The sequence below is a fragment of the Macaca mulatta genome, chromosome 3, assembly GCF_049350105.2.
Source record: "Macaca mulatta isolate MMU2019108-1 chromosome 3, T2T-MMU8v2.0, whole genome shotgun sequence".
Taxonomy (NCBI): Eukaryota; Metazoa; Chordata; class Mammalia; order Primates; family Cercopithecidae; genus Macaca; species Macaca mulatta.
In genome coordinates, this window is record NC_133408.1 from 128594531 (window position 1) to 128616995 (window position 22465).

At 37.8% G+C, this 22465-nt stretch overlaps 1 protein-coding gene across 6 annotated transcripts in view; it reads right to left on the bottom strand.

The window, feature by feature from the left end:
• The window catches only part of CDK14 (cyclin dependent kinase 14), a 727116-nt gene that overhangs the window by 457303 nt on the left and 247348 nt on the right, over positions 1-22465 (bottom strand). For all 6 annotated transcript variants that reach the window (XM_028846085.2, XM_077998072.1, XM_001102520.5 and 3 more), the window contains one exon: positions 9948-10193. In XM_028846085.2, coding sequence (XP_028701918.1) covers positions 9948-10178 — 231 coding nt within the window. In that variant the 5' untranslated portion in view covers positions 10179-10193. The remainder of the gene's footprint in view (positions 1-9947; positions 10194-22465) is intronic.

Here is a 22465-nt window from a genome sequence, read left to right on the forward strand (position 1 = left end):
ACAATGCTTTCCTCATTAAAACAGTAGCTGCAATGCCATACTTTTATCATGTTCTCCTTCCTTTTCAGCTCTACTCTTGGAGCTTATAAAAGATAACTAATATTTTTTTTTTAAAAATGATAAAAGTATGACATAAATCATGGTGACCCTTAAGGAAAGAGGGTCTTCCTTTGATGCTTATCAGCCACTGTTACATCCTCTAAGCACTGTAAAAAAGTAACACCCGTGTCTATAAGGCTCCCTTGCTTTCCCATGCTTCCCATGGGTATTAACCGATCAATCCTTTACACTGCTGCAGGGGATGGAAAATGGCGTTATGCAGAAAGTGTTACTGTCTCCATTTTCTGCCCAATTCAGAATCCAGTGGAAATTAACCTTTCCACCAAAACAAACAAACAAACAAAAAAACATAATAAAGTGCCCCTTCTTATCACAACAGGGCAGAGAACAAATAGGCAGCAGACAGGATTTGCTGGCAAGATGGCCAAATAGGAACAGCTCCCATCTGCAGCTCCCAGCGAGATTGACACAGAAGGCAAGTGATTTCGGCATTTCCAACTTAGGTACCCGGTTCATCTCACTGGGACTGGTTGGACAGGTGGTGCAGCCCACAGAGGGCTAGCCAAACCCGGGTAGGAAATCCCTCACCCAGGAAGCGCAATGGGTCGAGGGATTTCCCTCCCCCAGCCAAGGGAAGCCATGAGAGATTGTACCAGGAGGACGGTGCACTCTGGCCCAGATACTGTTATTCTACCATGGTGTTCACAACCGAAAGACCAGGAGATTCCCTCCAGTGCCTAGGCCACCAGGGCCCTGGGTTTCAAGCACAAAACAAAACTGGGCAGCCATTTGGGCAGACACCGAGCTAGCTGCAGCAGTTTATTTTTCATACCCCAGTGGCACCTGGAATCCCAGGGAGACAGAACCGTTCACTCCCTTGGAAAGGGGGCTGAAGCCAGGGATCCAAGTGGTCTGGCTGAGCAGGTCTCACCTCCATGGTGCCCAGCAAGCTAAGATCCACTGGCTTGAAATTCTCGTTGCCAGCTTAGCAGTCTAAAGTCGACCTGGGAAGCTTAAGCTAGGTGGGGGGAGGGGCATCACCTTTGCTGAGGCTTGAGTAGGTGGTTTTACCCTCACAGTGTCAACAAAGCTGCCGGGAAGGTTGAAATGGGCAGAGCCCACTGCAGTTCAGTAAGCCCAGGCCGAAGGCCACTGTGGCCAGACTCCTCTAGATTCCTCCTCTCTGGGCAGGGCATCTCTGAAAGAAAGGCAGCTGCCCCAAGTCAGGTACTTAGAGATAAAACCCCCATCTCCCTGGGACAGAGCAACCAAGGAACGGTGTGGCAGTGGGCACAGCTTCAGCAGACTTAAACATCCCTGCCTGACAGCTCTAAAGAGAGCAGTGGATCTCCCAGCATGGTGTTCAAGCTCTGATAAGGGACAGACTGCCTCCTCAAGTGGGTCCCTGAACCCCATGTAATCCTAACTAGGAGACACCTCTCAGTGGGGGCCAACAGACACTCATACAGGATAACTGTGGCTGGCATCTGGTGGGTGCCCTTCTGAGATGAAGCTTCCAGAGGAAGGAACAGGCAGCAATCTTTGCTGTTGTGCAGCCTCGGCTGGTGATACCCAGCAAACAGGGTCTAGATTGGACCTCCAGCAAACTCCATCAGACCTGAAGCAGAGGCATCTGACTGTTAGAAGGAAAACTAACAAAGAGAAAGGAATAGCATCAACATCAACAAAAAGGATGTCCACTCAGATACCCCACCCAAAGGTCACCAACATCAAAGACCAACAGTAGATAAATCCACGAAGATGGGGAGAAACCAGCACAAAAAAAGCTTAAAATTACAAAAACCAGAACACCTCTTCTCCTCCAAAGGATCACAACTCCTCGCCAGCAAGGGAACAAAACCAGATGGAGAATGAGTCTGACGAACTGACAGAAGCAGGCTTCAGAAAGTGGGTAATAACAAACTTCTCTGAGCTAAAGGAGCATGTTCTAACCCAATGCAATGAAGCTAAAAACCTTGAAAAAAGGTTAGATGAATTGCTAACTAGAATAACCAGTTTAGAGAAGAATATAAATGACCTGATGGAGCTGAAAAACACCGCACGAGAACTTCGTGAAGCATACACAATTATCAATAGTTCAATCAATCAAGGGAAGAAAGGATATCAGAGATTAAAGATCAACTCAATGAAAAAAAGCAAGAAGATAAGACTGCAGAAAAAAGAGTGAAAAGAAACAAACAAAGCCTCCAAGAAATACGGGACTATGAGAAAAGACAAAAATCTACATTTGATTGTTGTACCTGAAAGTGACGGGGAGAATGGAACCAAGTTGGAAAACACTCTTCAGGATATCATCCAGGAGATCTTCCCCAACCTAGCAAGGCAGGACAACATTCAAATTCAGGAAATACAGAGAACACCACAAAGATACTCCTCAAGAAGAGCAACCTCAAGACACATAATCATTAGATTCACCAAGGTTGAAATGAACGAAAAAATGTAAGGGCAGCCAGAGAGAAGGGTTGAGTTACCCACAAAGGGAAGCCCATCAGACTAACAGCAGATCTCTCAGCAGAAACCCTACAAGCCAGAAGAGAGGGGACACCAATATTCAACATTCTTAAAGGAAAGTATTTTACACAGAATTTCATATCCAGCCAAACTAAGCTTCATAAGGGAAGGAGAAATAAAATTCTTTACAGACAAGCAAATGCTGAGAGACACTGTCGCCACCAGGCCTGCCTTACAAGAGCTCCTGAAGGAAGCACTAAACATGAAAAGGAACAAGCAGGACCAGCCACTGCAAAAACATACCAAATTGTAAAGGCCATCAACACTATGAAGAAACTGCATCAACTAATGGGCAAAATAACCAGCTAGCATCATAATGACAGGACGGAATTCACACCTAACAATATTAACCTTAAATATAAACAGGCCAAATGTCCCAATTAAAAGACACAGACTGGCAAACTGGATAAAGAGTCAAGACCCATCAGTGTGCTGTATTAAGGAGATCCATCTCACATGCAAAGACACACATACACTCAAAATAAAGGGATGGAAGAATATTTACCAACCAAACAGAAAGCAAGAAAAGCAAGGGTTGCAATCAATAAAACAGACTTTAAACCAGCAAAGATAAAAAGAGACAAAGAAGGACACCACTAATGGTAAAGGGATCAATGCAACAAGAAGAGTTAACTATCCTAAACATATATGCACCCAATACAGGAGCACATTGACTCATAAAGCGAGTTCTTAGAGACCTACAAAGACTTAGACTCCCAAACAATAATAGTTGGAAACTTTAACACCCCACTGTCAATATTAGACAGATCAATTAGACAGAAAATTAACAAAAATATCAAGGACTTGAACTCAGCTCTGGACCAACCAGAACTAATAGACATCTACAGAACTCTCTCCACCTCAAATCAACAGAGTATACATTCTTCTCAGCACCACATCACACTTACACATAACTGGAAGTAAAACACTCCTCAGCAAACACAAAAGAATGGAAATCATAACAGTCTCTCAGACCATAGTGAAATCAAATTAGAACGCAGGATTAAGACACTCACTCAAAACCACATAAGTACATGGAAATGGAACAACCTGCTCCTCAAAGACTACTGGGTAAATAAGGAAATTAAGGCAGAAATAAAGATGTTCTTTGAAACCAATGAAAACAAAGACACAACATACCAGAATCTCTGGGACACATTTAAAGCAGTGTGTAGAGGGAAATTTAGAGCACTAAATGCCCACAAGAGAAAGCAGGAAAGATCTAAAATTGACACCCTAATATCACGATTAAAAGCACTAGAGAAGCAAGAGCAAACAAATTCAAAATCTAGCAGAAGACAAGAAATAACTAAGATGAGAGCAGAACTGAAGGAGATAGAGACAGGAAAAACTCTTCAAAACATCAATGAATCCAGGAGCTGGTTTTTTGAAAGATCAACAAAATAGATAGGCCACTAGTCAGATTAATAAAGAAGAAAAGAGAGAAGAATCAAATAGATGCAATAAGAAATTATTAAGGGGATGTCACCACCAATCCCACAGAAATACAAACTACCATTAGAGAATACTATAAATACCTCTACACAAATAAACTAAAGAATCTAGAAGAAATGGATAAATTCCTGGACACATACACTCTCCTAAAACTAAACTAGGAAGAAGTCGAATCCCTGAATAGATCAATAAGTTCTGAAATTGAAGCAATAATTAATAGCCTACCAACCAAAAAAAGTCCAGGACCAGAAGGATTCACAGCCAAATTCTACCAGAGGTACAAAGGGGAGCTGGTACCATTCCTTCTGAAACAATTCCAAACAATAGAAAAAGGGAGAGTCCTCCCTAATTCATTTTATGAGGCCAGCATCATCCTGATACCAAAACCTGGCAGAGACACAACAAAAAAAGAAAATTTCAGGCCAATATCCCTGATGAACATTGATTCAAAAATCCTCAATAAAATACTGGCAAACCAAATCCAGCAGCACATCAAAAAGCTTATCCACCACAATCAAGTCGGCTTCATCCCTGGAATGCAAGGCTAGTTCAACTTCTGGAAATCAATAAATGTAATCCATCACATAAACAGAACCAAGGACAAAAACCACATGATTATCTCAAAAGATGCAGAAAAGACCTTCGACAAAATTCAACAGCCTTTCATGCTAAAAAGTCTCAAGAAACTAGGTATTGATGGGACGTATCTCAAAATAATAAGAGCTATTTATGACAAACCCACAACTAATATCATACTGAATAAGCAAAAACTGGAAGCATTCCCTTTGAAAACCAACATAAGACAAGGATGCCCTCTCTCACCACTCCTATTCAAAATAGTAATTGGAAGTTCTGGCCAGGGCAATCAGGCAAGACAAAGAAATAAGGGATATTCAATTAGGAAAAGAGGAAGTCAAATTGTCTCTGTTTGCAGATAACATGATTGTATATTTAGAAAACACCATCATCTCCACCCAAAATCTCCTTACGCTGATATGCAACTTCAGCAAAGTCTCAGGATACAAAATCAATGTGCAAAAATCACAAGCATTCCTATACACCAGTAACAGACAAACAGAGAGCCAAATCATGAGTGAATTCCCATTCACAATTGCTACTAAGAGAATAAAATACCTAGGAATACAACTTACAAGGGATATGAAGGACCTCTTCAAGGAGAACTACAAACCACTGCTGAACGAAGTAAGAGGACAAACAAATGGAAAAACATTCCATGGTCATGGATACGAAGAATCAATATTGTGAAAATGGCCATACTGCCTAAAGTAATTTATAGATTCAATGCTATCCCCATCAAGCTACCACTGACTTTCTTCACAGAACTGGAAAAAACTACTTTAAAGTTCATATGGAGCCTGCATAGCCAAGACAATCCTAAGCAGAAAGAACAAAGCTGGAGGCATCACACTACCTGACTTCAGACTATACTACAAGGCTACAGTAACCAAAACAGCATGGTACTGATACCAAAACAGATATATAGACCAATGAACAGAACAGAGACCTGAGAAATAACACCACACATCTACAACCATCTGATCTCTGACAAACCTGACAAAAACAAGAAATGGGAAAAGGTTTCCCTATTTAATAAGTGGTGTTGGGAAAACTGGCTAGCCATATGCAGAAAGCTGAAACTGGATCCTTTCCTTACACCTTATACAAAGTTAACTCAAGATGGCTTATAGACTTAAACATAAGACCTAAAACCATAAAAACCCTAGAGGAAAACCTAGGCAATACCATTCAGGATATAAGCATGGGTAAACACTTCATGACTAAAACACCAAAAGCAATGGCAACAAAAGCCAAAATTGACAAATGGGATCTAATTAAACTAAAGAGCTTCTGCACTGCAAAAGAAATTATCATCAGAGCGAACAGGCAACCTCCAGAATGGGAGAAAATTTTTATAATCTATCCATCTGACAAAGGGCTAATATCCAGAATCTATGAAGAACTTAAACAAATTTACAAGAGAAAAAAAACAAACATCAAAAATAGGCAAAGGATATGAACAGACAATTCTCAAAAGACGACATTATGTAGCCAACAAACATATGAAAAAAAGCTCATCATCACTGGTCATTAGATAAATGCAAATCAAAACCACAATGAGATACCATCTCATGCCAGTTAGAATGGCGATCATTAAAACATCAAGAAACAACAGATGCTGGAAAGGCTGTGGAGAAATAGGTACACTTTTACACTGTTGGTGGGGGTGTAAATTAGTTCAACCATTGTGGAAGACAGTGTGGCGATTCCTCAAGGATCTAGAACTAGAAACACCATTTGACCCAGCAATCCCATTACTGGGTATACACCCAAAGGATTGTAAATCATTCTGCTATAAAGACACATGCACACATATGTTTACTGTGGCACTGTTCACAATAGCAAAGATTTGGAACCAACCCAAATGCCCATCAATGATAGACTGAATTAAGAAAATGTGGCACATATACACCATGGAATACCATGCAGCCACAAAAAAGGACGAGTTCATGTCCTTTGCAAGGACATGGATGAAGCTGGAAACCATCATTCTCAGCAAACTAACAGAAGAACAGAAAACCAAACACGACATGTTCTCACTCATAAGTGGGAGTTGAACAATGAGAACACATGGACACGGGGAGGGGAACATCACACACCAGGGCCTGTCCGGATGTAGGGGACTACAGGAGGGATGGCATTAGGAGAAATACCTAATGTAGATGACAGGTTGATGGGTGCAGCAGTCCACCATGGCACGTGTATACCTATGTAACAAACCTACACATTCTGCACATGCACCCCAGAACTCAAAGTATAATTTAAAAAAAAGAAAAAAAATGTTTTAAAAGGGTAGCAAATAGAAAGGACTCAGGAAAAACATAGGATATTATAGTATCCTGCTAAAAGAGAAAACGAAGCCATTTCCAGTTTGATAAGGTAAAAGACACTTTTCCAGGGCACATTGAATTGAAGCAAAAATTCCTAAAATAAAAAGAAAGCAATGCAGTTCCCACACAAAGTAATATAAATGCCCTAATATATATTTTAAAAAGTTATCCCAGGGTGAACCAGGAAAGGGTAAGCCCAAGAGAATCTAAAGAAATTTAAAAATACAACAGAGAAACAGTGAAAATTTCCAGAAAGCTTGATGACTTGAACACATGTATTTATCTCTCCCCCTTACAAATCCATACTAAAACAATAGGAAAATTAAAACCCATAAGGGCAATCAAAATTAGTATAGAAAACACTAGAGACAAGACAGAAATAAAAATGTAAAGACAGAACACAAATAGTTGAGAGGTCACATTGCCTAGGATGAGTGAAAACAAACAAACAAACAAAAAACCTTGATACCTACATGATCCAAGGCTTAAGCCAGTAAGAAATAAGTCAATTCATACTTCAGAGTCCCCAAAATACTCACAAACTGGAGCTGAAGTTCAAATTGGGGCTACAAATGATATGATTAGTTGGAGTGAATTTAAGCTGGAGGTCTTTGCCCCTAGTCTCCCTCGGCCAGCCCTCTATCCCTTCCTAGTCCCGCCAGAGTTGTATCCCCTGAAGAGGTTGAATCAGAGAATTCAGCTGGGGCTTGGATACCAGGCAGAGTGGATATCAGATTGAAGAATCATACTGAATGAAAAAAAAAAAATCATGAGAAAGTCTGCATAGAGAACTGAAAGGTCCTCAGTCCCTTCTTGATCATCTCAGAATAGTGACAGCTAGGTTTATATGTCCTAAAAAAAATAAATTAGGAAAGTCCATTTTGGGAGAAACACCCAGTAACAAAAACAAGATCAAGAGATAGTAACATTTGAGAGTACTTAAATAAGACGACTAGGTTTTCACCAATAGTTCCTATGCTGAAGGCCACCAACTGACCAGCCACCCAGGCACAAAGCTTCCAATCAGCTTCTGAGTACATTACTCATAACATAAACTGAGAGCCAACAGTTTCTCTCCAAGAGGCATGACACAGACCCACCAAAAATCTCAACAGGTAAGGCAGAGACCAAAACAAATAAACAGAAACAAGAAACTCAAAGGAAATCCAGAAACAATTCAGAGAATATATAAAAGGAAAGAAAATTTCCCAAGCTACATTTTGTATCCTCAGAAACATATGAAGTGGTATGTTATTCGTTGAAATAAAACAGGATAATTTTTAAAAGAGCATTCAAAGAATAAGAAAGAGTTTGTGGAAATAAATGTTAGTATAATTAAAAATGTAATTAAAGGGTTAAAAATTAAAGTTAAAAAAACCAAGAAGGTAGGAAAAAAAGATTTAAAATAACAGGGAAAAGGTAAGGTAACTAGAAGATCAATCCAATAATGCCAACATCCATCTAATAAAACGTTCTTTTAAAAAAGAGAGAAGATTAAAAAAATTAAACATATAAGAAAACTTGTTGAAACTGAAAGAAATTAACTTGAAAACTGAAAACACCCATTGAACACCAAGAAAAAGGATGACACCAGGGATAAAAAGAAAGTCCTAGAAAGTTCCACAAAGAAAAAAGCAGATAAAGAATGAATTGGGAAATCAGAATAGTCTAGGGATGTCAGTGCAATCTAGGCACCTAGAAAACAATAAAATAAGGTATTCAAAAGTCTAAGAAAAAATTATTTTCTAAACTAGAATCATATACTTGACCAGATTATTAACGAAGTAATCAATGACAGATAAAAACATAGTCATATGGCAAATCCCCCATCACCCTTTCTCAAGAAGCTACTGGAGGATATACTTTAAAACAATGAAATAAACCAAGAACAAGTAAGACATGTAACCCAGAGAATGGGTATCTAACATTAAAAAAGGAGGAAAAAATTCTCAGAAGAGGAAGCCTTATGACTATAGGATTAGAGATTAACCAATCTATATTAAATTATGACTATAAAGAACTGCCAGGACAATCTCAGTGGGGGAGAAAAACTGATAGATTATCTGATTTGTTTTGGAGGCATTTTACAGTTTTGGCAAATAGTTGCAGGCCTCAAATTGTGTTTAAAATTATGCTAATTTGAACAAAGGAAAAGCAGACAATGACAACTAAGAAAATCAAAAAGTTGTGTAAGGAAGGAAATTTACTCATAGCACACTTGTGGTTTCTCTATGACCAAAATTTATATTATCATACAACTGTAAATAATGTATATTAATTTAAGCCAAAAAAATAGGAAAAAATGTATTTGAGAATAGAAACATAACAGAGAACATTCTCTCTTGGTGTGTTCCTTTCTAACTTGTAAATCACTAGTTATATCTAAAGTCTGTTTCCCTCTAACACTTCTTTCTGGACATTCTCTTTCCTTTGGTCCTATTGAATCTACCCTACACAGATTTCTACTCCAGCATTTTCCATTCAGTACAGGGCTTTGTCCTGGAAAAGAACTTCAATTTGTCATTTTAGGGAAGTCACATGAGCAAGACTGGTGGACTACCCCCACAAAAAGATTGGATTAACACAAGTGAACAAATTTTGACATTTATTCTGCAATGAAATTCTTTGTGAATTTGCTAATTTCAAAACTATCCTTACTGCCTACACAGTAAAGTTCAATAACCTCTCCAAGGGTTTGAAATACAAAAGACATTTAATTATAAATTCCTCTAACTAGAAACAATTAAGGGGGAAAAATGATTTTTCCAAAAATAAGTTGAATCATTTCATTCATTTGCTTGCTCAGTGCTTATAAATAAGGAGTCCATATATAGTTTGCTCTCTCTCTTCCAAAACATTCAACCACCCTGGGAGAGAATGCATAATAAGGCACTGATAAAGTTTCATGCTGTCTTCCAGCACAGCATGCTATTATTGTAAGAGGGCTATTCCTTCTGTTTACCCAGTGATAAACAAAAAGATTGCACTTACCGAGCTGGGGCTGGAGTGCCGCCTAACTTTAGGTGACTCTTTGCCAGTGGAGGAGGTCTTAAAGTTAATGCAAGCATTGTTCTCAGAATGCACCCTCTTTACTTGATTAGCTGGTTTCTCAAATGGGTCAAAAGTGCTCTGTGTCCTCTGAACTCTGACTTTTTTATCCTCAGGAATTGTGTCCAGGGGTTTGATCACTGAGTCCATTCCCTGGCAGTTCCGTGTAGACATCTTTGTGACACATATCTGAGAAAAGAAGAAATTAAATTCAGAACTCTTCACTGCAACTTTAATATCACTAAACATGGCAATATATTACTCTAGAAAGCATGCCAATTTCAGTTTCAGGAAATACCCAAAAAGCCCACATTCTAAAAGCTGCATCAGCATAAATTACAGTACAAAAAATTCCTCACAATCATTCTGTTTATACTCACTTAGAGCTTACACTAAAAAATCTACCTCTAAAATGAGAAACTTAAGGCCCAGGCTGCTAGTAGTACCCTAAGATGATTCTTGAACTCTGTCACATGTTTTACCATCTGACTGGAAGTGGTTTATTTCTGAATCATTAAGAGGTTGGGTAACTGGCCTTAATTTAAAAAATAGGCAAATCAGATGCACACTAACTGATGGGTCATCGTACAAGCAGCTAACCTAGGCTAGAGACGGAGAGCACATTATGTTGTTTAAAAGTTTTAGGCATGAATATGTATACTTAAAATCTGTCCCCATCTTGATTTCATCTCCCAGTTGGAATGAATGGAGCTAATGGTTAGAGATATTAAAGAACTGAGGACAACGGCGGGGGTTTTCTTTATTTCAAAGCTAATGGATTAAAAGAAATAACATGGTAAAAGAAAAACACTGAAAAGCATTCATTTCAAAATTTGGTTTACATTACTCCACTAGACCTCCACTTCCTTCCATTCTTCTTCCTTCTTTACCCATTCTCTTCCTGCCTAGCCTGCCCTACCCTCTCATTTTATTTTAGTCTCTGTGACTTTTGCTCCTTGCTTTTTACTTTATGTTCTAAGCCTGCCATTCTCCCTATACTCTGGAGACTTTGTTGTCCTTATTAGATAATTTGATGGCCTCTGGCTTGTCTGTAAAGCCAGCTAATTTAATTGTTCTCTCTAAAGAAAATATAATTCTAAATAAAATTGTTTATAGAATGTTTTTCTTCTTATAAAAAGTTCCCACATCCCTATGTGCTATCAAAAGCAGAAAAACAGAAGATATTTATGAAAAGCCCACATTGTTAAGGTAAAAATATAAAGTTTTTGAACACATACTTTGGATCCGTGGTTGGTTGAGTATGTGAATACAGAACCCACAGATACACAGAGCTAATATGTAAAGAATGATTGTATGTGGGGGATAAATGCAGCTATGTATATGGATAGAAGTAGACAGATACAGATATAAATACAGACACAGATGCATAGATATAGATATCTGTGAGTGCATGAGCATAATGAAAAGTATATAGGAAAACACACCAAACTATTAACATCAGATATCTCCAGACATGTGGAATTGAATGGGTAAGATCAGCAATTTTTTGTACACTCGTGTGAATTTTATAATAAATATGCCAACATACATAATGTTTTTAAAACCACTAAAGTAGAAAAGTATGTAACTAAAATAAACCATTTCAAGTTTTTGAAACAAAAGTTTTTAATTTTTAAACATCAACCCTAAAAGTATGTCTCAACTACTAAGCACAGGCTGAATTCTAACTAAGTCAAATGAGAAGAATATTATCATGCTTTTTAGCATACGAGAAAACAGCTGAAGATATTTTTAAAAGACTCAAGGCAGAGTCCTCTAGTCATGATTAAAAAGTAAAAAATTATTACAAGTATGTTGGAGCATGCGATATTTTTAAGGATTTTTGTGCTCTTCTTAAGGATGTGAAGGCAGTAGAAAAGAAACCACCCACGACACTAAGGCAATTAAATCATAAATACATGGGCCTGAGAAGTCAATGAACTGCAAACACAGAAAATTTGAAAGAAAAAAAAAGATGTAAGGGCACATTGAAATCAAATTACCTAAAACAGAGAGAGAAAGTAAAAGATAAGAATGACAGAAAATAGTTCATGACTAAATTAATACAGAAAGGCAATTAGAAAGCATCTCGGACTAAATAAAAATGGTAACACAAAACATGAAAATGGTGAGATTCAGCTAAAGTAGTACTTTAGCTGTAGGAAAATTTGTAATACTAAATGACTAGAGAAAAGAAGAAAGGTCTCAAAGCAATGACCTCAGCGTCCACCTAAAAACACACACACAAAAAAAAAAAAAGAAGGAAAGAAAAAAAGCAAATAAAAAACAAAATAAGACTGAAATAATAAATAAGAAAGTGGATATAAATAAAATAGAAAACAGAAAACAATAAAGAAAAATCAATAAAACCAAAAGCTGGTTTTCAGAAATTTTTTTTTTTTTTTAAATGCTGAACATTTAGCCATACAGATCAGGGGGAAGAAAAAGTAGAAAATATACATTGCCAGTATTACTATCAGGAATGAGAGCGGTGACATCACTACAGATTTTCTACAAATATTATAAACAACATTATGCCAATAAATTCTGCAAGTTAGATGAAACCAATTCTTTGAAAGACAAAAACTAATCAAAGATCACTCAGTAAAAAAAATAGATAACCTGAATAGGCCTGTGTCTATGACAGGAATTGAATCTGTGGTCAAAAACATTACCACAAAGATAACGCCAGGGCCAGATGGCACCACTGGTGAAGTTAAACCAAACATTAATGGAAGAAATAACATCAATTGTACGGAAACCCTTTCAAAATATAGATGAGGAGGATATATTTCCCAATTCATTTTATAAGGCCAGTGTCATTCCAAGATCAAAAATCGCACAAAAACATTGTAAGGAAATTATAGATCAATCTCTCTCACCAACACAGATGCGAAAAATTACTGGTACATCTTCAACAAATTGAATGCAATAATATATAAAAAAGATAGTAAACCATGACAATGTCACACTAATCCCACGAATGCAAGGTTGGCTTAACATTCACAAATGTGTAATTCACCAGTTTAACATACAGTGGTAGGTAGTCTCTAACATGGCTCCCAGTAACACCCACTTCTAAGTATTCACACTTTTATGTAATCCCCAGCTCTTCAGTGTGGGCTGCATTTGTTGACTTGTATCCCATAAATATAATATGGCAAAAATCATAGGATACCACTTCTCAGAAAACATTATAAGAAAAATGTTTCTTCTATGTTGGTGCTCTCTCTCTGCCTTGAGTTTCCCCTCTTAGATCACTAGACCTCGGGAAAGTCGACTGCCATGCCATGAGGCAGCCCTGTGGAGAGACACATGTGCAGAAACACTAGGGCCTGCAAACAACCTTGTGAGTCAAGTTTCAGGGCCAACCACAGTTCCAGCTTCCTGCTTGACTGGAATCTCCTAAGAGACCCTGAGCCAGCTAAGGAGCATCTGCAGGAGACCCATAGGAACTAAGATTTTTTAAAAAATGTTTGTTGTTTTAAGATGTTAAGTTATGGGATAATTTGTTATGAAGCAACAGATAACTAATGCACAATATTTTAAAACTCATATGATCATCTCAATAGACTCAGAAAAGGCATTTGATAAATTCAGCATCCATTCATGATAAAAACTCTCAACCAACTAAAAACAGAGTAAAACTTCCTCAACCTGATAGAGAGCATCTACCAAAACATTACATGTAACATCATACTTAATGGTGAGAAACTAAATGCTTTTCACGTAAAAACAGGAACAATTCAAGAACATCCACTTTCATCACTTTGATTTAATATTGTATTTTAAGTTCTAGAAAATACAATAAAGCAAAAAAGTCATTTGTTGGCTTCAGGAAAGAGAGGAACTCCAATTAGAAATTTTGATGGCTCTCTGAGCCTATACAATTTAAGCAAGAGAAACTGTTATGAAATCTACCGCAAGTACAGCTTTCTCTCCATCTTCATGCCTTAATGGCCTTACAATACATATTTTGAGTCAGGTAGCCTCTCATTTAATGGATCTGACTATGGCACAGTTGATAATTATAAAAATCAGTGAAAACTATGCACCTGTAGAAAACCAACGTCTCTATTCTATCATTAAGACAGAAGAGTGGCAGCCTTTTCCTACTTTTTGAGAAAAAAAAATTAACAAAGTTCTCAACTTAAAATATTTCCCATAAATATTCTTAAACATTTCATGTTTACTATTTTTGCTAACTACTAGCAAATGACAAAATGAAAGTAGAAAACAATCAGCTTGGCTGGGCATGGTGATGCACACCTGTAGTCCCAGCCTTTGGGAAGCTGCGGCAGGTGGATCATTTGAGCTCAGGAGTTCGAGACCAACCTGGGCAACATGCAAAAACCCTGTCTCTACAAAACAAATACAAAAATTAGCCAGGTGTGGTAGTGCACACCTGCAGTCCCACCTACTCAGGAGGCTGAGTTGGACAGATCTCTTGAGCCAGGAAGGGCAAAGCTGCAGTGAGCTGCAGAGTCCGTGCCACTATACTCCATGTACTCCAGCCTGGGCAACATAGTGAGACCCTGTCTCAAAAAGGGAAAAGGGAAAGGAGTGGTGGGGAGGGAAAGAGAAAGAAAAAGAGGAAAGGGGAAAGGGGGAAGAGGGGTAAGAGGGGAGAAGGGGGAAGAGGGGCAAGAGGGGAGAAGGGGGAAGAGGAATAAGAGGGGAGAAAGGGGAAGAGGGATAAGAGGGAAGAAGGGGGAAGAGGGGTAAGAGGGGAGAAGAAGGGAGGGGAGGAGAGTTCTTAGAATAAAATTATTTAAGTATCCAGGGTGCATGAAGAGAAAAGCGAGTAGTCTGGGTCTTAGCAATGAAAGAGGGTTCCTAAAGACAGAGTATACACTGGTGCTACTCCCCCGCGTATGTCTTCAGTTGAATGCTTATATTAACTTGTCAGCAATCTGAATAAATGCTTCCTACCCCAAATAGAATCTTTCTGCCCATAGCAAAATGCTTATGGTCAGTGCAGTAAAAGGTCTTAGTAAAAGATAAAACCTCATATATTAAAAAACTCAGAGACAGAAGTATGGAATGTCAAATCGGAAAAAATCACTGAGAACCCAAACCTCAAAAACATAGATTCTTCCAACCACCAAACAGTAGCCCTTTTATCCACTACTAACTTTCATGTGCACCCCTAGTGCCCAGATTTTGGCCTACATTCCAATTCTCCAGTAAGGAAAGGAAGAACTCTTTGGAAAGTAATAGATTCCAGTTCACGGTGCAGGAAGTGTGAAAGAGCCAGGAAACATCCAGCTGTTACCAGAAAACTAGCACCCTTTCAAAAATGTCAGGGATCATGCTAGAAGGACAAAGGAATCTGCCGAAAGGGGTTCCCACTGACCAAACTGATTATTTGAGCATCAAAAGGAAAAATAAAAGTATGGTTAAATAGAACAAGCTGAGCTGTTGAAAGACCATGAGTTCATTATGATTTCAAAAGAAAAAAGTTACTATAAAGGCCAAATGGCAGCTATAATATAAAAGAATGAATATAACACGATATGGTTGATTTTAAGATACAGAACTCTGAGTAAGCCAAGAAGTGCTAGAAAAAAAAGTAGCAAGGAACTGTATCAAGGGCAGGAATGAATGATCAGGGCCTGTGGGGAGGGTCCAAGTAGCATGAGTGTAGAAAGAAAAGCAAGACAGCATGTTCCAATGACAGCAGACCAGGTGGGTGGATGTAATGCAACAGGCTAAAGGGCAGATGATGTTTCCTAAGCAACGTATTACAAAGTACACATCTGGTGGAGAGAAACAAGATTAAAAAGAAAACCTATGTGAACCAGTGTGGAAAGCATTTTTTTAAGTAAGTTAAATTTTAATAACACATATGAAATTTAACCCTTAAAAAGAAAACTCAGCTTGACTGCCAACCCGTGACTCAGATGTGAATCTCTGACTTGAAAAAAGCATCCAGGACCCCAACAGTCAACAACTCAGATCCTATAACCATGGCTGTTCTGAGAAGGGATTCTTTTACTTGTGGCCCTGTAAAGATTACACAATCCCAAAAAGACACAAAAAATATTATTACTGAACCCCCTGGAAGAAATCTAAATAAGTGGATCTATAACCCCAGAAAGCTATAAAAAAAGAACAGAGAAATAATAGTAAGATTACTTAAAACTACACTGTTAAGTATAGTAATATATTAATAATTTGTAATAATTACATTTAGGTATGTCTTCTTTGTTTAAAAGTATCTAGAATATGGCAAAATAATCAGTTACACTAAATTAGTATATGACATTAAGGGAATTTAATTAGGTCAGTAATCAATGCTTAAATGGAGACAAATTGGTTTTCAAAATTACATTTCTTAGCTACACATATTCTTAAAGATGTGGGTACTTGGCCAAATACAAAGGCCATGAGCTGTGAACATTCTGGACACAGGAGACCCTCGGACATTCTACGCACTGTCCATCAGCTTCACTGTCCTTCACCCATGCTTTTAGTGTCCTCAGCCTGAAAACCTTCCTCCTACCAAGCCATGACTTGTCTCCAAAATTGCCTTTGCCTAAATGCACTTGTTGATTAAATCCCACCCACTCAGACCAATCCTTTATTAATAATTCACTTCAGCAAATTTAGTCTGCTCCAATATTTTTGCATACCTTGGACTGTAATTATTCTTTTTGTGATACTTTAATGTCAACAACCTAATTATCTCTTCCACAGGGCAAGGACTATGTCTTATATTCATTTTATAGCCCCCTAAAGTACCTTTCCCTTAAAATCTCCTCTTGAAGAGTACAGTAAAGATTTGTTCATTAACTCGTGGAAAATAAGGAACTTCCACAGGTTAAAAGTGGTTTTCACAAATCATGGGGCCAGAAGAAAACATCTTTGGCACCTCTGCCCAAGGCAAATTCCAGTAGACAGCTATGCTATCAGTATCGTGTGAAAACAAGACATTCAAATATCAATGAGAACTAAGAATAGTTTTCTCCATGACTGTACTTTTTCATACTACTTGTTCCATTTAGAAACTGAAGTAACAAAAAATCACATAAGCAGGGATGTCTCCTGGTATTCAAAAACAGATAAAAGGAAGAAATCATCACAAATACCAAAATAAACTTCTTTTTTTCCAGTAAATTAAATAGAAGCTAGAATTTCAAACTTGCTTTGAGATGCACCCATACATATGGATATTCATCTGAAGTGATTAATTTGGTCTACTCATTATTAACAGGAACTTGTTCATTTGCTGGCAAACTCAAAACTGAGTAGAAATTCAAACCGTGTATGAGGCTCCAAAAGTCACAGTTTGACCTACGATTTTAGCTTAGAGCTATGTAAGATCCAGACAACTGTCTACTGAACTCACAGCAGTGGATTTGAAAGCGCACAACTTAATTCAGTTAAGCTTGGCATTCATTTCAAGTGAATTCATTCGGGCTGAAAATTGTCCCTTTGAATCACCCTTTTTCTGGTGATAAGCATTTTACTGGGTTCAGAGTGTGATCTTCTCCACTGCTCTACTCCACACTCTTAGTTGAAGGCAGACACTGGAAAAGAATCGGTTTAAAAGACTCCAGGTCAACCCACAGCAAATATGTATCATGCATTAGGCTGTAGCTAGGTCATGCTCTTTTGACATTCATGAAAGGAATGTCCATCACAGGTCCAGTGCAAAACTATGAAACAAGCAAAAATCGGCCGGGCGCGGTGGCTCAAGCCTGTAATCCCAGCACTTTGGGAGGCCGAGATGGGCGGATCACGAGGTCAGGAGATCGAGACCATCCTGGCTAAACCGGTGAAACCCCGTCTCTACTAAAAAATACAAAAAACTAGCCGGGTGAGGTGGCGGGCACCTGTAGTCCCAGCTACTCGGGAGGCTGAGGCAAGAGAATGGCGTAAACCCGGGAGGCAGAGCTTGCAGTGAGCTGAGATCCGGCCACTGCACTCCAGCCTGGGCGACAGAGCGAGACTCCGTCTCAAAAAAAAAAAAAAGAAACAAGCAAAAATCTTGACAACCTCTTTCATTTGTTTTTTTCCCTTTGTCCAATACCCCAGGAGGGCCTGATGGCTTTATCCTACTTAAAATCTGCTCCCAATATTAAAAAATCATCAGTCATTTATAAGTTTTTGAGCACTTAAATCATAGCACTATGTCTCCCAGTATTATCTGAACTTTACGCATTACAGAACAAGAAGTTTCCTCCCTTATAAAAGTAATTTCAGCTAGTAAGGATAGATGTGCAAGAGTTTTGGGTAGAAGAGAGGGGTAGGAAGAATTAGAATCATTGCCACTAGAATCATAACCAATGATAACTGCCTTCATCTATAACTTAAATCTGTCAAGTCTAAAAGTATGCTTTCCTCTCTTTGCTTGCTGTCTTCTCTATTTTCTCCCTAACAGTATGTGCATATGCACAGAGATGGCAGTAACAGTGGCTACATAGAGCAAAGATATATAGGCATATAGAATGATATATGCAAGAATGTGTTTTACTTACAGCTTTGTTTTATGAGAACCAAGATCTTGCCTAAAATCACCTTCAGAACATTACCTAACATACATGCAAGCATACTGCCCATGGAAGTCAGAACTAAGTGCCTCAAAACAAGCCACTTAAACTCCCCAGATCTCAGTCTTCTCATCTGTAAAATGATACAGATCAGTTTTAGCTCTAATGTTCTACTATGAACTCTAGGCAGCAGTTTGCAGCTGGTAAATAATTTTAGATAGACTAACTAGTAAAGTCTCACACATAAATTCATTTCTTTGTGCTTCCTTTGTGTTCCACTTTGTTAGAATTTTAAGATGTAGAAAGGACAAAGACAGGTACATACTATGAATACACTTCTCTTGATGTCTCCAGTCTTTTCAGATTTTACTTAACTTTGACATCCTGAAACTGTTTCTCAGTGGTGGCATCCTGGGCATTGTGGCTGAAAATTATTTGGGTGCAGCATTTGCACAGCAGTACACATTGTAGAACATCTGGCAACCATGGTTCTTACTAAATGCTAGTCCTGCCCTTATATCACTGTCACTGTCACAACCAAAAATGCCCTCACTACCAACTACATCATTTTTAGATTGTACTTTATAATTTGTTACTGAAACATACGTTATCATATATTCTTATATAAGTTACTGTAGAATTTGTTTTCATGTGTTCGGTTTATTTTGGTGGGTGGGGGGAGCTCTGTCTTTGCTGAGCACTGTTTCTCACGTATTTGTATTTCCATGACCAGACTGTAAACACCTTGAGCACACAAACCATATCTTCTGTTTCTTTAGTGTTCCCCAAGCACAAAAGACTGGGCATGAAATAGTTCTGTTAAAATTTACTCAATGATGAACTGTTTTGCTAATTATAAGCTTTCCCCTTTAACTAAAAATAGGTCATTAAAAAAAAATTAGTCCTGAGAAACTACACTAAAAACAAGGTACCTTCTGTGTTGAGATGTTTTCCAGTCATGAAAACACTTTACCAGATGTTTCCATTCATCAGAATTCAATGTCTAATATTGCAATTTAGTTTTAAAATGCTTATTTTTCTACTACATGATTTCTTTGGCATCTGACCTAATTTCACTTAAATCCTGAATTCATCAGCTAGTGGACACAACTGAATGGAGAACTCTTGAGGACACTACATTCATTTATGCTGCTTCAGTGACTATAGTTTTGTTACATCCCTTACTGGACTTCAATCCTTGCCATTAATAGGCTTGATAACCGTTTTCCTAATTCTATTATGGAATGTTAGGTAGTCCTTCCAGAAGCTTAACCTTTGGTATATGTTGCTAAAATAATTTTATTTAGTCGCTTTCTCTTCTGTGATAATTACACATTTCAGATGAGATACAGTTTTTTTTAAGGCTCACATAGGTAGATGCCTATATTTTCTGACCTCTAGGTTCTTCATTTTGTCCAAATCATAATGATAAATTTAACCTAAAGTTTTAATGAACACTCATAGCAAGGGTAGAATTACCAGCCCTATTGTTAGTTGTCTGTATAAGTTTTTCAGAATGTAGTCAGCTTTGCAGACCAGAATTTCATCTGGAAAAGTTAACCCCTTGCTGCTTGCAGACTGGCAGCACTGGCATCACCTGGGATCCCAGACCGATTGCAGTTCTACCGAGTCAGAATCTGAATTTTAACAAGATCCCTGGTTGATTTCTGTGCACCTTGAAGTTTGAGACATGGTGCTGTAAACCATGTAATGATATATTCTGTTGTTATGGTCAAATAAGAGATTGTGATTGTGAGAGAGGGCAAATTTAGAGGGAAAATTTATTTCAGTCTCTGTGTATAATGAGTGATAAAAATTTACTCAAACATCGCAAAAGTTCATGGTAGTTATCAGATAACTCAATATATTTTGAGCTCTGAAATAAAATTTGCAATAATATACATCCAATATGTTTATGAATTTAAATAGCCATGGGATTGGAATGAGTGACAGGTAGAAAAGAAAGAATATACATGGGTTATAGCAGCATATATGACATTACTTCCTGCATAGAAATTTATAGATGTATGTGTCTCTAATATAGGAACATTGTTTTGCTGCTGGCCATCATATCTATAAAAACAATTACTATAAAATTATCCTGAGCAGAATTGAATTCAGAATCTAGCTTTGCTTACTACTTACTAGGGTTTATTTGGTAGATTTGGAGATAAAACTTAGAGGGAAGTCACCTCAGGATCCAGAAAAGAAATTTGAAAAGGAACTTACATTTGTGAAGAGTACCATGTATCCTAAAACAGGTCCTCCTTTGGGGTCGGCGTGTGAGGGAACCTTTGGCCCAAACGGCATAACTGAACATTTCCCGCTCCAGATTAAATCCTACTCTGATTATGTGGAAAGCCAGATGAGATGTCTTTCAGACACTGTTTCCACTAAAAACATTAAATATTCCAAAAAGGTCAACAAGAGAAAGAAGAAAGTATGTACATTTTCTGACTTCCAGTTGACATCCACAATTATATGCTGGTTAAAATGCCATCATGGAAAAAAGACAGAGTCAGGAGTGCAGAATTCATAGTATATGACCAAATGACATGTGTTAAGAGGTGAAATATTAAAATTGATATCTATATTCACCCCACCCCTCACCAAAACATTTATAGCCAAAGGGCTCAGAAATGGGACACAGGAGATGAGAAGCTCCAAGCACAGCAAGCGGGTGACTTTGTTTTGAGATTCCACAAAGCACAGCGTTTTCCAATCTACAAAATTCCTATAGCTGCATTGGGGAAATGGAATACCTATTCTCTACAAAATAGAAAAATCAAGCTACACAAAGTGGCTCACACTGCATGGCTAATTAGTTTCTTCATCAAGACACTATTCCCTTAAAGCTCTTATTCTAGGGAAAAAAAAAAAAAAAAAAAGGTCTGTTCCTTCAAATAAAAACTTTTCCTCCCTCTCCCACAGGATTTACAGGTTTAAACATAGCTTTTCTTTTTTAGGTTTTGCCTTGGGTTCTACCTGAGAATGGAAAACCAGAGTGTATTTCCAAAGGACCCCATAACATGTAGCAGTGTGAACTAAGCTGGCAAAGGGGGCTGACTGTTAACCACCCCGATTTAAAAACTAAAAATGTCTACCACGTCAGAAGCACTAACTACTAATAAACAGAAGAGGCTGATCTCAGATTCATAGACTTGAAATCAATAATATGGTCCAGGACGCTTTCTACCTATACATATATGCTTAGTGTTTGAGAGGTATTTTTAAACATCACAGGGACTGCAGAAGCTCACTTGTCTCAAAGGCCGTGCAAAAGACAGTCTCAAGTGCCTTCTGAATTCTGTTTGGTTTCACTAAACCACCCCTGGCTTCTTTGTACTAAACCAGGCCAGTTCTTCCTTCATGTCTCTACCTTTCAAATATCTGTAGCTCACTATTCTGTCCCTCATGTAAGATACAGCATCCAGAAGGTGCAGTAACATTAAAAAATGAAAACTGAAGAGAAAACACTACTGGAGATATGACTGATCCTTTAGGATCTGAATTCTTTCCCCCTGGTAACCATATGAACGGCATTTTAAAATAAAGAGTATAAATATTTTTAAATTCCTTCTCTAAAGGAGAAATAAAATTGTGTACTATCTTCTTACTCTGAAACAGATGGCTATATAAATACAACATACATCTCCAAAACTACAATAACCACCTTTTTAATAAAATATAAATGTATTATTAGTGTTTGGATAATAATTTAGTGGTTGATGTCAAGAGTGATGTTATAAAGTTGAAAAGTTTAATGTTTTTCTTCTTATAAAATAAATCTAGATTGCAAACTCCATCAAAGAGTTCAGGAAAATACAGGGCATCACTCAATATAGAATTGACTTTCGAAGCTCTTAACATTTTCAGAGAATCATATATGGGTCACTAACCACACAGAGCTTATGAAGAGAAACACTGGGAACAATGAACCTTTGAGGAGAAAATGGAAGTATCTTT